The 15,600-nt window shown below is 37.3% G+C and overlaps 2 protein-coding genes across 5 annotated transcripts; one reads left to right on the forward strand and one right to left on the reverse strand.

Moving 5' to 3' along the window:
- Positions 1-1,548: 1,548 nt before the first annotated feature.
- Positions 1,549-6,479, reverse strand: DNAJB9 (DnaJ heat shock protein family (Hsp40) member B9). Of its 2 annotated transcripts, none has more exons than XM_010360163.2 (3): positions 6,215-6,479; positions 4,390-4,616; positions 1,549-3,485 (listed from the first exon to the last, which is right to left on the reverse strand). In XM_010360163.2, exons 2-3 carry the CDS (start codon positions 4,604-4,606, stop codon positions 3,034-3,036), a joined length of 669 nt encoding a protein of 222 aa, XP_010358465.1. In that variant the 5' UTR covers positions 4,607-4,616; positions 6,215-6,479; the 3' UTR covers positions 1,549-3,033. The 2 variants fall into 2 exon arrangements, with proteins under 2 accessions (XP_010358465.1, XP_010358466.1); XM_010360164.2 differs by having other exon boundaries at positions 6,354-6,463.
- A 71-nt stretch (positions 6,480-6,550) lies between these two features.
- THAP5 (THAP domain containing 5) lies at positions 6,551-14,063 on the forward strand. Of its 3 annotated transcripts, none has more exons than XM_010360161.2 (3): positions 6,551-6,824; positions 10,291-10,361; positions 11,210-14,063. In XM_010360161.2, exon 3 carries the CDS (start codon positions 11,423-11,425, stop codon positions 12,122-12,124), a length of 702 nt encoding a protein of 233 aa, XP_010358463.1. In that variant the 5' UTR covers positions 6,551-6,824; positions 10,291-10,361; positions 11,210-11,422; the 3' UTR covers positions 12,125-14,063. The 3 variants fall into 3 exon arrangements, with proteins under 3 accessions (XP_010358463.1, XP_010358462.2, XP_030788024.1); XM_010360160.2 differs by having other exon boundaries at positions 6,591-6,824; positions 10,291-10,483; XM_030932164.1 differs by having other exon boundaries at positions 6,802-6,934; positions 10,291-10,483.
- Positions 14,064-15,600: the final 1,537 nt, after the last annotated feature.

Below are 15,600 nucleotides of genomic sequence, written 5' to 3' on the forward strand. Positions count from 1 at the left end.
TTTCAACCCCTTATCTTTATGAATTCATCTTCTACTACTCTGGTTTGCTTACTGGCCTCCAGTTATGCTCACTTCTTTGCCATTCCTGCAACTTCTCACGTACGCTTCCACCTTCTGTACAAACAATTCCCTTCAAGTCTCTGCTCAAATTTACCTTCTCAATGAGGCCAACACTGACAATCCTGTCAAAAATTGCAACACATCCTCAACCTGCCTGCTCTCTCAATTCTCCTCTCCTGTGCTACATTTTCTTTTTCCATACTTTATCAGTTTATAATTTATTCATATGGTTATTGCTTGTCTTTTTCCACAAGAATGCAATCACCCCCACCACCCTGCTCACCACTTATGGTGTATCATAATGAATAACAGTAAATAGAACTGCACAATAAATTATTTAGGTAGCTCCACATTAGGGCAACCTTTGGAGAGAAGTTTGCGAGGAAGTTGAGTAACAAAGTTGAGATATGAGGAAGAATATGAATTTCACAGGACCAAGTAGGCCTGCATAGTAGGGAACACATGTACCACTCATCTCTTACCTCCCATTGGCTTTGGCTATTAGATGTAATTGTAAACCAAATGTGAGTTCACATTACTTCATCTGTTCTGTCTGACACCATCATTAAAGAAATCCTGAAGTAAACAGGTTAAGACAAGAACTGTATTTGTTGATGCAATATTCTATTTAAAAAATCTGATACTAGAATCTTAAATTCTTTCAATCTCTGAATTATATTGTCAGGGCTACTCATTAGGGCTTCTTTTCCTAGCTGTCAGTTTTCCTTAAATGTCTGACATTATTTGGACATCAGTGTATTTATGAAGGATTAGATCAAATTGCACAGATAGCTGAGAAAAGCAGTTATGTGTCTGCATTAAATCTCTTTTGAATAGGAGCGGTGGTTCTCAGTAAATTGCCAGGCAGTGGCCAATCATAGCTCACTGCAGCCTTAAAACTCCTGAGCTCAAGTGATCCTCCCACCTCAGCTTCCAGAGTAGCTGGGACTATAGGTGCATGCCATCACATCCAGCTAAATTGTCAGGGTTTTTTAACCAGCAGGTACCCACAGGTATGTGGTCTGCATGCAGAGAAGTTGTTTCCCACCAAGCCAACATAAGGAGGCTTTACTCTGGGAGTGCTGCCATTTCTCACCAGCACCCTCTTGACCTTCAAGTGAAAATTCACTTCACTTCTACTCTGCCTTCACCTCACACCCTAATACTCTCAACTGGGAAGTCTTCCCCCAAATAACCCTTCTTTCAAGACTTTAGTCCCTTGCCTGAGGAAAAAGTTACTTTTGTTAACAACTGTTTACCTGGAGGAAGTCGTAAACAGCAGAGCTTTCCAATGCAGTTCTTCAGTAAATTTAGTATGAATGAATTCTACAACCTCACCCAAATCCAATCCTTAAAGCTTCTCCAGGGCATCCTGATTGTGGTTTTTCTCATTTATTTCCCAATCCACACTCTTCTGCTTTATATATTACTGTAATGTCTCAAAACTTGATTTTTTTTAATTGGCTACAGATAATCCTCAGCCCAAAATTCAAGGTATCGCTAATTTTATTATCAAACAAAACTAGTAGATATAACTTCCAGGAAATAAGTTACATAAATATAACAGAATAACTTCATTTTCTTAAGTTTCAAATTAAAGATGATTAAGAAATACGGCTTTATGTAAAGTTTATGCCTTTTCCCAACCAGGCCTAAAGAAGAAAGAACTGGGAGCAGGAACGCTTGCTCCTAGCAAACAAACACAACAAAATTATAATTAAAAATATCTTCAAGCTATCAAAATGTGTGACAGAAGAATGCAGTAGAAATTACCAAATGACAAACAAAATCCTATCACAGTTTTCAGGTTAGTCAAAAGTAACTTCATGAATATAGCCTGTGATCAGCATATGTCCCATAGCTTATATGCCCTCTATACCTCCAGAGTTGCATAATAAACGTTTAACAATAAAACAACAATGAAGATCAGGTTGTAAATATTTATATTTCTCTCACAAACAATGTTGTATGAGACATTTGTTTTAATATGTATCCATAGGATTAATACTCATATGGAGTATAATATGGAAAAGTGCAGAACTAAAGAAAAAAGTCTATCTGAAAACAAAAGCACACATTTCTCAGGATTTAAAAATATTGCACATAATAAGGTTGCACAGAAATTACTGGCTGGTTTTACAAACAGAATGAGGTATTAGTCAATCTCTAGATAAAGATGAGTAGCGAGAGGAGAGACTACACACACAAACACATAAATCCATATTAAGACCTAAGAGTGCCTACAACTAAGAAAGAAATGTGAAAAGATATGTAAGTAGCTATGATTTCAACACTACAAAATCATTTTTAGCCTGGAACCACACACATGACAATCTCTTGGCAATATTTCATAAGTTTTCAACTTTTTTCCAGCCTAAATGACTATGGGCAATAAAACCATTTCCTTTACCCCAGTTCTACTGTAGAAAGGCAGAGTGCTGTGGTAAATATCAAACCATCCCTTTCTCAACCTTTCAGTAGCAATTAACCAAGATACTGTTCTCCTTTGCTGAATGACTCAATTATAGTTTCATGTACATTCTGCAACCCAAGTCACAGATGTTATAGAACATGCAACTTTCAATTAGTAAAGGTTTAATTGCAAAAATCATTAGGTTCACACAACTTAAATCTACAATAACTTTTAAAGTTTAATCAGGTAAACTCAATCTTTTCTTGGTAATGAAACTGGTGACATTAGTGAGCCCAAGGGCAGGTAGAGATAAAGAACTAGGCAAAATAATGTGTTTTTTAAAGAAACTTTCCTAATCAGGGAAATAATTAGCATTTTGTCTACTAGTTGAATGTTGCTGAATTTGTCAAAAAAAAAAAACCTTAAATATATTTAATAGCTATATCAAATTGTTTAAAGTGAAATCATGCACTTGTCAAAATAGTTCACAGAAAACTGTTTAGCATCAAAGGTAATGAGGAAGAGTCAACTAGTTGGATTTAGTGAGAAAAGAAAAAGAACTACTGTCCTGAACAGTCAGTGTATGTGGTAACCATATTTCCTCTTCGTTGAGTGACAGTCCTGCAGTGCTTGCTAGATCCATGAAATCTATTTTCAGTCTGTACTGTATGCCGATTGGTAGAGTCAAAACCACTAAAAGAAAACATTTTCTCCATATCTTCAAACATGTCATCAAATAATCCAGCTCCAAAAGAAAACTCTTGGAAATGATGCCTTTGTCTACTGGAACCATCCTGGCGTGTCTGGAAATGATTTTCAAAATGCTTCTTGGATCGAGTGTTTTGGTTTTGACCAAAAAAGCCGAAGTCTTTAAATAAGTCATCAAAATTGAAGTTAAACGACTGCTCAAAAGAACTTCCACTACCTCTTTGTCCTTTACCATTAGTAAAAGCAGTGTGTCCAAGTGTATCATACTCTTTTCGTCTATTAACATCTGAGAGTGTCTCATATGCTGAAAGAGATAAAAATATTTTTAGTAACTGAAGGTAAAATATTGAAAATTACATACATTCAAATCTCTTCAAGTAAATGAACTGAATATTATTATTTTAGGGAAGAATTTCACATCAGAAATAAAAGCAAAACACTACAAATAAAAGCATCAAGTTAATCAAACTTATAAAACAAGGTAGAAACCTATTAACTGCTGTATTATCAGCAGTTGGCACAATGCCATCTATAATAATAGTTATTAAATGATACCATTACTACAAATAAACACGTGGGCAACAATTACAGAGTTCTTTAATCTTATTATTTGTGTGAAATAATTAATTGTATTAAAAAATTAAACCATCAACTATAACCAAGTAATAGGAATTAAGATTTTGCACCTCCTTGCTAAAGTAAATGTTTAATTCTAACTCCCTGCTCGGTTACCTTCACCCAACAATAATTACTGAATGCTCAGCAGGTGCAATTTGTTCTAGAGCTAGTCCGAAATCAAAATTTGTTTCAATTTTTTTTTAAAGACAAATATGGCTTTGAAACGCAGATCAAGTGAATAAAGCACTTTAGAGTCTAGTTTACTTTTTAAGTATTTAATGTTTAAAATGGTAAAATATTCTGTTTCATAAGTTAGTTGATAAGAATTTTGGGTACCTAAAATTCTTTTTGTCATAGAAACAACAGTGATCTTATAAATAACATAGAATAATAGATTTTCAATATGTTTAGATATGTATACCAATAAAATTATCTATTATTCTTTCATGTATTTATTCAGGAATCAAAGCATCTGTAATAAGAAAATAATCTCAGGGAATCATGCAATACCTATACATAAATCCCACTCCACCTGTGATTCTCCTTACTAGTTAATAGTCATGACACTTCAGAGATTGTCATTTATTTACCTTCTGCAATCTCTCTGAATTTTGCTTCAGCATCCGGGCTCTTATTTTTGTCAGGGTGGTACTTCATGGCCAACTTGTGAAAGGCCTTCTTGATTTGGCGCTCTGATGCCGATTTTGGCACACCTAAGATATCATAGTAGCTTTTTGAGGCCAGAATTAATTCTGTTATCATTAAAATGCAGATTGCAAAGATGAAAAGTGACTGGGGAGTAGCCATTTCTAATATCCTAAAACAGAAAAGAAGAAAAAAATGTTATGGATGGAGCTAATCTTAAAACTTTTTTTTTTTTTAAAAGAAATCCAACACAAGGTAAACCTAATGCAGTATCAAAATGTTAAGCATACAGTATCTTGTACCTGTTCACATGTAATTTCACTTATAGTTTTGTAACTCCCAAACTGGCTTAACCTTATTGAGAACAAAAATAATTCTTGGCTTTGCCCACTAATACTCTGGCCATACACAAAGGAGACAGAAAATTTTCAATAACTGATTTTTAAACAGTTTATATTGAAGATTCATCATATGCAAGCATTGAAGAAAAAAAGAAAATCAAATAAGATCCCAACCTTCCTTTCAAGAATTCATATCCTGAAAGTAATAATGTATTTAACTTCACAGAAAAAAAATTAAACAAACAAAAAAAAAGGTGGAGCACCAAGGTAAATAGCCCAGTATATGTAAATTAGTATTAATCTCTCTCTAAAAATTCAGCTTTCAACAGGTGAGCCAAGCACTGCTAGTAGAGAATCTTAATATCACAATATTAATACTGACAATACTAGAATGTTGTCTTTTTCCCAAATGTAAGATCCCAAATGTTTAACCAGGAAGCATGGCTAAATATTGTTTAAAACTCATGATGAACAGAATAAGATTTCTGTTACAGCTGCCAGGAAAATGAACTTTGATAGTTTCTACTGTGGTTAAGGCAGATTCTTACGTTCACACTTCTCAGCAGGTAAAATATTTCTCTTACCTTTAAACCATTAAAGAAATGTTAGCTTAGAATTCTTGACAATACGTACTCAATGACTTGAGATTCAAAACGAACGGATGGATCCTGTTTTTTTTGAATACGGTACCACTAGGGTCCTTAGTAACCTATGGTGCCATAACAAGGCTGACGAAAACCACTACGGTTTGTGGAAATTGCCTGGTTTCCTCTCCAGTGGCCTTTCCTGAGAGTAATTAGCAGGCAGGTAGATTACTTATCTTCAGAGACTAACTCGTAGTCACGGGTACCAAGGATCAAGAACCACCTCTCCGTTTAAGGAACACAAACAGTGTGTCCCATAGACGCTGCGTCAACTGCAGGTTGCTCCCTTGTCAAAGGGCGGATCTAAAACTGACAGGGAGGCGCCTCACTGGTTCAGTAGACGTTACTCCACGGTCTCAAGGTAGACATCTAATGATTTTTTTTTTTTTTAGCTGACTAGTTTTGTATTGTACAGACTTCTCATCCCCAAGACCGCCCCGCCAGCCAGCAGCCCGTGCCTTGTTCCCCAGCCTCGGTGGCCGGCTGGGCTGGACGGTCCAACCTTCACCTAAAGGCGACTGGCACCTTCCCTGCCCGCCCAGGCCCCGCCGTAGAGGCTGTCTGAGAACCAGACTCTAATCCGGCGCCCGTGAAAGCCAGCGGCACAACCCAAAATACGATTCTGTGAGACGGCTCTCTCCGTTCTTCTATTCTCTCGGCCAAAAACATGCAGTCCCTTGTCCCTGCGGCGACCGTGGCGGACACCGAGGCCCATTCGGCTCACAAAGACAGGTCTGGGCTACCCTCCGAACACCCCTCCCCACGACCCCGGCCTCCTCCCTCACCTGCACCCTCCGACTACTGCTGCTCCTCCACAGAGGCGCTGGCAACCCTAACGATCGGCTCGGGTCGGCTCCTCGGGCCCGGCCCCTCACCGCGGCCTCCCGGAGCTGGCGCGCACCCTAATCTCGGTCCAATACCGACCTAGCGCTCCTCCCTCGTCGCTGGCGCCCAGTCCCCTCTCAGCCAGCTTTCTCACTGGCAGCAGGCAGCCGCTGGCGCCACCACCTCAGAAGACCTACACGAAACGCTTCTCCATTGGCTTCTGCCTCCCCACGTGACCCCGGCGCCCTACGCGCACGTGGAAAACTGTTGTTGCCGCTAGGGCTGTGCGCCACTTCCGCCCCCAACCCCCGAAAAGGCGGTGCTTAAATCGGCGGAGGCGGAAGTGAGTAGATAGACGAGGCGGCGTTCCCGGCAGATGCCAGCGCAGGCGCAGTGGCTCGAGAGGTCTGGATCTGTGGCGCAGCCTCAGTTGAGGAGGGCTTCCCTGCGCCCGTCGCCGACCCGGGTTTCCCGGGGCGTCACCCGAATGATGCCCCGCTATTGCGCAGCGATTTGTTGTAAGAACCGCCGGGGACGAAACAATAAAGACCGGAAGCTGAGTTTTTATCCGTAAGTTGTCTGTGGAGTAGAAGCGTCAACCTCGTCTTGAGACGTTGGACCTGTGGCCTTTGGACTTGGGTGTCTCCTGTCCGCTCTGCCAATGAGTCCTCAGCTACTCCGTACGTGACCCGTCGCCCGCGGGAAGACGGGGGGAAGGCGCTAGTTCAGTTTACCTAGCAATGCCCTTCCTGCGCGAGGACTGCGGGCTGGTGGCGAGGCCCAGGGGCCTGTTTGGGTGTTAACAGTTAACAGTGAAGTTTGCGCGGGCTTCTGTGGTTTTCAGAGTCTTTTCCCCACTTCAGGTGATCTCATTTCATTGAACAACATTAACCACCATTTAAGATACGTGAAACCTGCGCAGTGGAAAGGTGCACGCAAAGTTAATTTACACCCCCTGCGAGTTAGGTCCCATAGGTATAATTTCATCCCACTTTTCTCCTGAGGAAACCGAGGCCCGGAATGATTAGGTAACCGACCTTGAAAGTTTAGTGTCAGAGCCAGAATTATAAACTAGTCTTCTGCTTAGGGCTGTAGATACTCTGCAGAGAACAAGGTTTTATTCTATTATTCAGAATTACTAGAGCTACAATATATTTCCATGAAACTATTGAAGCACTGATTTTTATTCAGAAGTACAGAAAAGCAGTGTCGTATAATAAGTAGGGATCCAGGCGTCAATGCTAGATCCTGGTTCCACTACTTTGTAACTTAATGACCTCTTGGAAATTAAGCTTTGGTGTCTCACATATCTATAACGCGGAGATGTTAATAGTACTTACATGATTAATAACACATGAAAAGCAACATATTTAAAATACTGCATTTTCATTTTTTCTTGTATTTGAAAACAATTCGTTTAGATCTAACCTGGTTCAGATTTTCAGCTGTTGTTTTCTGCCCATTTTACTTTAGACCTGAAGGACTTATTCACTCATGATTCAACTGCTTTCCAGTATTTTAATTAATGGGGGAAAAAAACTGATAACCCCACCGGGCGCGGTGGCTTACGCCTATAATGCCAGTACTTTGGGAGGCCGAGGCGGGCAGATCACCTGAGGTCGGGAGTTCGAGACCAGCCTGACTAACATGGAGAAACCCCTTCTCTACTAAAAATACAAAATTAGCCGGGCGTGGTGGTGCATGTCTGTGATCTCAGCTACTCGGGAGGCTGAGGCGGGAGAATCACTTGAACCGGGAGGTGGAGGTTGAGGTGAGCCGAGATCGCACCATTGCACCACAGCCTGGGCGACAAGAGCGAAACTCCGACTCAAAAACAAAACTGATAACCCCGAGTAATTCACAATCCATGGCAATATTTCCAGGATTGTCTGCCTTGAAGCCCTGCCGCAAGATGCAAAGAGATGTTTGGGGGAGGAAAACAATCTAATCCACTTTCAGTTTATAGGAAAATATTACTGTACTAATGGCTCTACCTCTGAGAATGTTTGTAGCAAAAGATCATGTTGAACTTGATTTAACCTCGTATTTCCCAGATTTATTTGGCCTTTGATATTGGAGATGAGGTGTAACTCCACACTAAAATTTTTAACTAACCTTTGTGGACCTTACAGTAACTTTTTAGGAAGGAAAAAATAATGCAAGTGAATTGTAAAGATTTTTTTTCATTGAAAATGTGAATTTGGTAAAAGTGGTATTATTTCTAGGGTTTTTAAAAAAAATTTCGTGTGTCATCCACAAAATAAAAATTTAGTTTTATTCTCCAGTAGCGCCAAACTTGAATTGAATTTACTCATGTTAACACTACAGCAAACTGTAGTTTAAATATATATGAATTTGGGAATTCAGTTAATATAGTGTCCAGTCTGTACTGTGATTATCTTATGCTTTTTGGGGAATTACATAAGACAATGAAACAAAATTATCAAATGAGTTGAATCAATATAAAGATATAATTTATTCAGGAAACATGATCAAGATTTCTTAGAGATTTACCTGTTGAGGAAGCAATACAATCCAGTTACCAATAAGGATATTCACAAAGTATTTTTTTAATGAGTTGATAACTTAGCATATAGGTACAATGGAAATAATTTGCAAACAGCATCCATATACATGAATTTACAGTAAAAAGCATTATTGTAAAAGGCCTATTCTCATTTCAGTTGTGACAAGAGAAATGAATTTACCAATGGCCAGAAGTCAGGTCCTCTAAAAGAAAATTTTTTTGCCTTTAAAATTCGTTTTCTGGTTATGCTTGTCATACTTACAACCTAATATTTGTAAAGTTAAAGTATTTTTAAAACACGATTAATATTGTTTCTGTGGTTAGAATTTCCAAAGGTAGTGTATCTGATTTTTTCCATATGAGGATATCAGGATTAAAAGTTATATCTTACAGAGTACCCAGACTTTCCGTGGCATCTTAAAAAGTTACCAGAATTTAAGGGGGAAAAAAATGATGCTACTACAAAACATAAGCTAAATGTTTGGGATTGGGGGAAGGGAATGTATAACAGCTACATTTTATATGAGAAACCTTATTATATTGTTACTATTCTTATAAACAGGAAATTATGTGGTGTCTTGGACTGTGTTCTTGGAAAATTATCAAATGAAATATAAACCATTTTCAAATATTGTTTTGTATACTTTGACCCAAACCTTTTTAGATTGATAGGAAAAATTTTCTATCAAATTCTGCCATACATTGTAATGTTAGCACCAACTCTAAATCCAGGTTGTCAGGTACAGGAACAAAATGTATACAGCGCTGTCTTGCCATTTGTATTTGATTTGTTTTATGTAAAATATCTGAGACTGTCCCTTTTAACATGTTTCATTCTTGTATCAGTTTCTCCTTCAGAACTTGAATTTTGGAGTTCCCAGTTCATTGGTTATAGAAGTGTAGTACTATTAGACTGGATTACGTATAGATAGAATTAAAGCTGATGCTAGTAAAGAGAATATTTTCAGTACTCTTTCAGCTGAATCATTTGTTTGAAATCATTTGTTTGAACAATCTACTTACTTTTTAAATATTAACATAAATTATAATGCTTAATACTGCCTTGAATTGTAGACAACAAGCCATTTGACTTGAGGTGGTATTATGAAATACATTTGAATAGGAATTTATAATTTATACAAAGCTCTTTTCTAATTCTAGGCAAACTGTACAGCAATATAAAAATGGAACATAATCCATTGAAAATACAAATAGATTTTGTCCTTTATGGGAACACATATATTTTACTTGAAGGGACTGTGAATTATGTTCAGCTCTTACCAGATAAGAGCTTTGGCTACATGTCTTACACCTTAGGCCTCTTACTGCAGAGATGATAATGGTACTAGTTGTGATGAAGATACTCTTATTTGGTAGGGATGATTGCCTTCCTCTTGTAGCACTTACTTGATGCATAGGTTACCCAGATATATGGGGTTGGAATTTGACAAAATTGTAAAAATATAGCGAAGTTTTCCTTTTTTTCTTCTTTTTTTTTTTAAATTCCAGATTTCCTCTACACGACAAAGAAAGACTGGAAAAGTGGTTAAAGAATATGAAGCGAGATTCATGGGTTCCCAGTAAATACCAGTTTCTATGTAGTGACCATTTTACTCCTGACTCTCTTGACATCAGATGGGGTATTCGATATTTAAAACAAACTGCAGTTCCAACAATATTTACTTTGCCTGAAGATAATCAGGTATTGCAGTATGGGAGGGGGTAATGCTGAGCAGAGTGGCAGATTGCAGGGTGGCAGGTGATCAGGTGGGAGAGTAAGAGGGAACTATAACTTGGGTAAGCAGATACTTGGAAAAAAGGGAGCACTAACTTGTGCTTTTACTAAAAGTGATAATTTAAAAAAAATTGAAATGAAGCACAGCTTAAGAGAAGCAAGAGATATACATTATTAAGTTATTAACACAAGTTCATGAGTTTTATTTTTTATACTTTCTTTTTTGTGTGTGTGAGACAAGGTCTCATTCTCTCACCCTGGCTGGAGTGCAGTGGCACGATCTCAGCTCACTGCAACCTCTGCCTCCCAGGTTCAAGCCATTCTCTTGCCTCAGCCTCCTGAGTAGCTGGGATTACAGGCGCCTGCCACCACGCCCGGCTAATTTTTGTATTTTTAGTAGGGATGGGGGTTTCACCATGTTAGCCAGGCTGGTCTTGAACTCCTGGCCTCAGGTGATCTGCCTGCCTTGGCCTCCCAATATACTAGTCTTTTTAATGATCTCAAATGTTTCTGTCGTATATTGAATGGGATTAATGCTTTTTAGAAAACACTTTAAGGTATATGTACTTAGAACTTTTTTTTTTTAACTAAATTGCTTGGCCAGTGTAGTGCTCAAAATTATAATTAAATAGCACTAGCATAATAAGCCAGTAAAGGTCTTCTTTTTCAGAACATGAAAATATTATTTTCTAGGGAAAGGACCTTTCTAAAAAAAAATCCCAGAAGAAAAACTTGGAAGATGAGAGAGAAGTGTGCCCAAAAGCCAAGTCAGAAGAATCATTTGTATTAAATGAGACAAAGAAAAATATAGTTAACACAAATGTGCCCCCTCAACATCCAGAATTACTTCATTCATCTTCCTTGGTAAAGCCACCAGCTCCTAAAACAGGAAGTATACAAAATAACATGTTAACTCTTAATCTAGTTAAACAACATACTGGGAAACCAGAATCTACCTTGGAAACATCAGTTTACCAAGATACAGGTATAGGTGGTTTTCACACATGTTTTGAGGATCTGAATTCTACAACCATTACTTTGACAACTTCAAATTCAGAAAGTATTCATCAATCTTTGGAAACCCAAGACGTTCTTGAAGTAACTACCAATCATCTTGCTAATCCAAACTTCACAAGTAATTCCATGGAAATAAAGTCAGCACAGGAAAATCCATTCTTATTCAGCACAATTAATCAAACAGTTGAAGAATTAAATACAAGTAAAGAATCTGTTATTGCCATTTTTGTACCTGCAGAAAATTCTAAACCTTCAGTTAATTCTTTTATATCTACCCAAAAAGAAACTATGGAAATGGAAGACATAGACATCGAAGACTCCTTGTATAAGGATGTAGACTATGGGACAGAAGTTTTACAAATCGAACATTCTTACTGCAGACAAGATATAAATAAGGAACATCTTTGGCAGAAAGTCTCTAAGCTACATTCAAAGATAACTCTTCTAGAGTTAAAAGAGCAACAAACTCTAGGTAGACTGAAGTCTTTGGAAGCTCTTGTAAGGCAGTTAAAGCAGGAAAACTGGCTATCTGAAGAAAATGTCAAGATTATAGAAAACCATTTTACAACATATGAAGTCACTATGATATAGAATAACTAGGTTTTAAAACTGATTGTTAAATAAGCTTTTTCCAGCCAAAGCAAACTACATGTAAACTTTTTCCTGTGTAAAGTTCTCATCTTAATGAACCTGTGAGAGTGTTGTAAAGTTATGAACTGTATCCTATTCTTGTAATGCTCATTTAAGAAAAACGAGAGAGTTGGGCTGGAAAGAAAAGCAGTTTTATTACTTTATACTTTTCCAAATTAAAATTTAGCACATAAAAGGATTCAGTTATGAGAAAACAAAGAAGTGGTCAAAGAGCACAGATTAGAAGTCAGGTTCAGGAATCAGTCCTGGGTCTACCACTGGCATATGACTTGGGCAAGTTACTTACGATTGTGCCTCAGTCCCTAATTTGTAAAATAAGCACTTACTAAATTTCTATTTGGTTCTTTATAGAGCCTTCCCTTTTTATTAAGATACTTCTATTAGAACACATTTTCTATAAGATAATGCATACTTAATACTAGAAGTTGGCTAGAATTTGATGATACTAACTATGTATTATTTTCAGTATTGAATTCTGCGGTGTTTGACCTTTTGGCTGTAGTTATATATTACAGTTATATATCTGTAATAGAAAGGAAGATAAAACTTTTTTTTTTTAGATGGAGAGATGGAGTCTCACTCTGTAACCCAGGCTGGAGGGCAGTGGCCTGATCTCAGCTCACTGCAGCCTCTGCCTCCTGGGTTCAAGCGATTCTCCTGCCTCAGCCTCCCGAGTAGCTGGGATTACAGGTGCACACAACCACATCCGGCTTATTTCTGTATTTTTAGTAGAAACGGGGTTTCACCATGTTGGCCAGGCTGGTCTCGAACTCCTGACCCCAGGTGATCCACCTGCCTTGGCCTCCCAAAGTGCTGGGATTATAGGCATGAGCTATTGCGTCTGGCCAAAATAGAACTTTTATAATTTTATGCCAGTTGAACTAAAGGAACCACTCATTAGCCCAGTTCTTAGGAGAGGTACTTCAAACTTGAAAGAATAACTTATATGTGGCTAACCATCAAATACATAGTCATCTAAGCTTCTAAATGTTCTGTATTTATACAGTTATATTTATAAACCAAAAATTTTAATGAGGTTAATTTTAAATATAAGTATACTTTAGAAATCACAGTTTGTATCTGTTTCTTAGTAGGTGTGGCTTTTAAAATATGTGCTTGTTCATTGTTAAATTCCAGAATAATAGAGTAATACTTAATACTGTACATTCCCACTTATGTATATTTTATTAAAATTTATAAGCAAGAAATTATACATAAGTGGTCATGATCTTAGGGAAACAAAGAATTTCTCTTAGGAAAGAAGTGATGGTAATATAAATAAAAATACTGTCTATATTCACATGATTTTAAGAAAACTGTAAAAGCAAAGACTGTAGTAATGACACAAATGTGACAGATGTTTTCTTAAAATTGGCAGTCAATATAATTATGTTTCTGCCTATGATACTGAGGAAGTTCTATCAGTCTGATTCTTAAGTTTTCTCATCTGTTAAGTAGATGATACTATTACTTACCTTAAAGGGTGGCTTTAAGAATTTTGTAAGGAACAAATACGTTTTTGGTTCTGGAATATAGGAGGTGCTCAATAAAAGTTGATGCTGAATGGCAAATAATATTCTAATTGTTTTGTAAATGCATGATTATTATTTTTGGCCATATTTGACTTAGTTTCATTAGGCTAATATTAATTGATACTGTATGAAAGTGTGTCAGCTAATTATAAAAAATTAGAAGTGTCTTAGGTGACGATGGGGAGAAAACTTAAAATCTTTGCATAAATTATGGGTAGATAATTGATAGAGTTAATACAGTGTTATTAAGTATTTCCATGTGTTTTGTGAATACTTAATTTAAAATAATACAGATGAAAATAATCTTGAGTCATAATAAAGAAATGATATATTAACTTAAGTTTCAACAGTGTACATTGTAGTAATTTTCTGTTTAAAGTTACAGGTTCCTCAGGGAAAACTTAAACTAGCTGTATTTCTTTAATAAATTATAAGTAAAGGTTGACTATATCTTCTCTGAAAATCCAAAATGCTCCAAAATCTGAAACTTTTTGAGCACGAACATAACATGCAAAAGAAATGCTCACTAGGGCATTTCAGTCTTCAGATTTTTGAATTGGGGATGCTCAGCTGTTAAGTGTACTGCAGATATTTCAAAATCTGAAAAACAGTACCCTTTCTGTATTCATGTCCATCCTTACTCTGATTATCTGGATCATAGTAATCATTCTCTGGTAAAACTTTCAACAACATTGCTTTTTTGCCTATTGTTCTCACTTGCCTAAACTACATTCGTGGTTGAGTTCAAATATCTCTTTGCCTTTTCTCTTCCTACATCAGAAGAGCTGGTAGAATAGAAAAAAAAAAAAAAAATCACATGATTGGGCAGACTTGATTATAGATTCATGACCACAAATCAGATGAGCCCAGCAGTGTTACTGTATTTTTCTAGTAAGTTCATAACCCCACTCTCAAATCCCCTCTCACTCCTTCCTTCCTTTCCTGACTCTCCTTCCCACTTGCCCAAGATGAGGATCTCATCACATGCTTCATTTAGAAAATCAAAACAATCATTAGCTCATCCTGTCTCTTATAAGGTCATTAATGGTCTTAAAACTAAAAACCAAAAATTATTTTTATTCCTGTATTTATTCACTGAGGCCTCATGGATACAGGGTACAGTATTTATTGCTGCCCACATCAGAATGAAAAAAAAAAATGTCATTTCACAGTAATTTGTTTCTGTGGAAACCCACAATCATCCATGTAAAGGAATGGGCTGATGAAATTCAATACTTGTCACCTGAGGCAACAAATTTGTTCCTAAAACATACATTCTAAAATTGAAAGATTTCCTAGGATTTGGAGTAAGAAAGTCTTCAGAAATTTGTGAACCTCCTGAAAACTACAGTGAATATTCCTCAAAATCTGAATGGAAGAAAGTAAGGGTAAATGAGATGGATGAAAGGGAAGAAATATAGATTAAAGGATTGATGGATGGATGGATAGATGGGTGTGTTTAGGCTCCACCTTCTTGTTTAACAACTATTCTTTCCTAGGTAGTAGCTAGAGAGGTCGCAGTGAGCCCAGATCACACTACTGCACTCCAGCCTGGGCAACAGAGCAAGACTCTGTCTCAACAAAAGAAAACTATGTACATAAAACTATCTACAAGTGGCCCTTTAAAAAGGCAGGAAAGTTTTATTGATTAATAAAGTGGATTTTTCAAGATTTGCTAGGTTGAAAGTGACACGGGTTTTGCTCTTAAAAGAACTTAAATATGATTTTCATTTTAGGCATTTGATGTGGTTTGACTCGGACCCCACCCAAATCTCATGCCAAATTGTAATCCCCATGTGTTGGAGGAAGGGTGGTCTGTTGGGACATGACTGAATCATGGGGGAAGACTTTCCCCTTTCTAGTCTCGTAGTAGTGAATGAGTTT

This window comes from Rhinopithecus roxellana, chromosome 6 (assembly GCF_007565055.1).
Source record: "Rhinopithecus roxellana isolate Shanxi Qingling chromosome 6, ASM756505v1, whole genome shotgun sequence".
In the NCBI taxonomy this organism is placed as follows: domain Eukaryota; kingdom Metazoa; phylum Chordata; class Mammalia; order Primates; family Cercopithecidae; genus Rhinopithecus; species Rhinopithecus roxellana.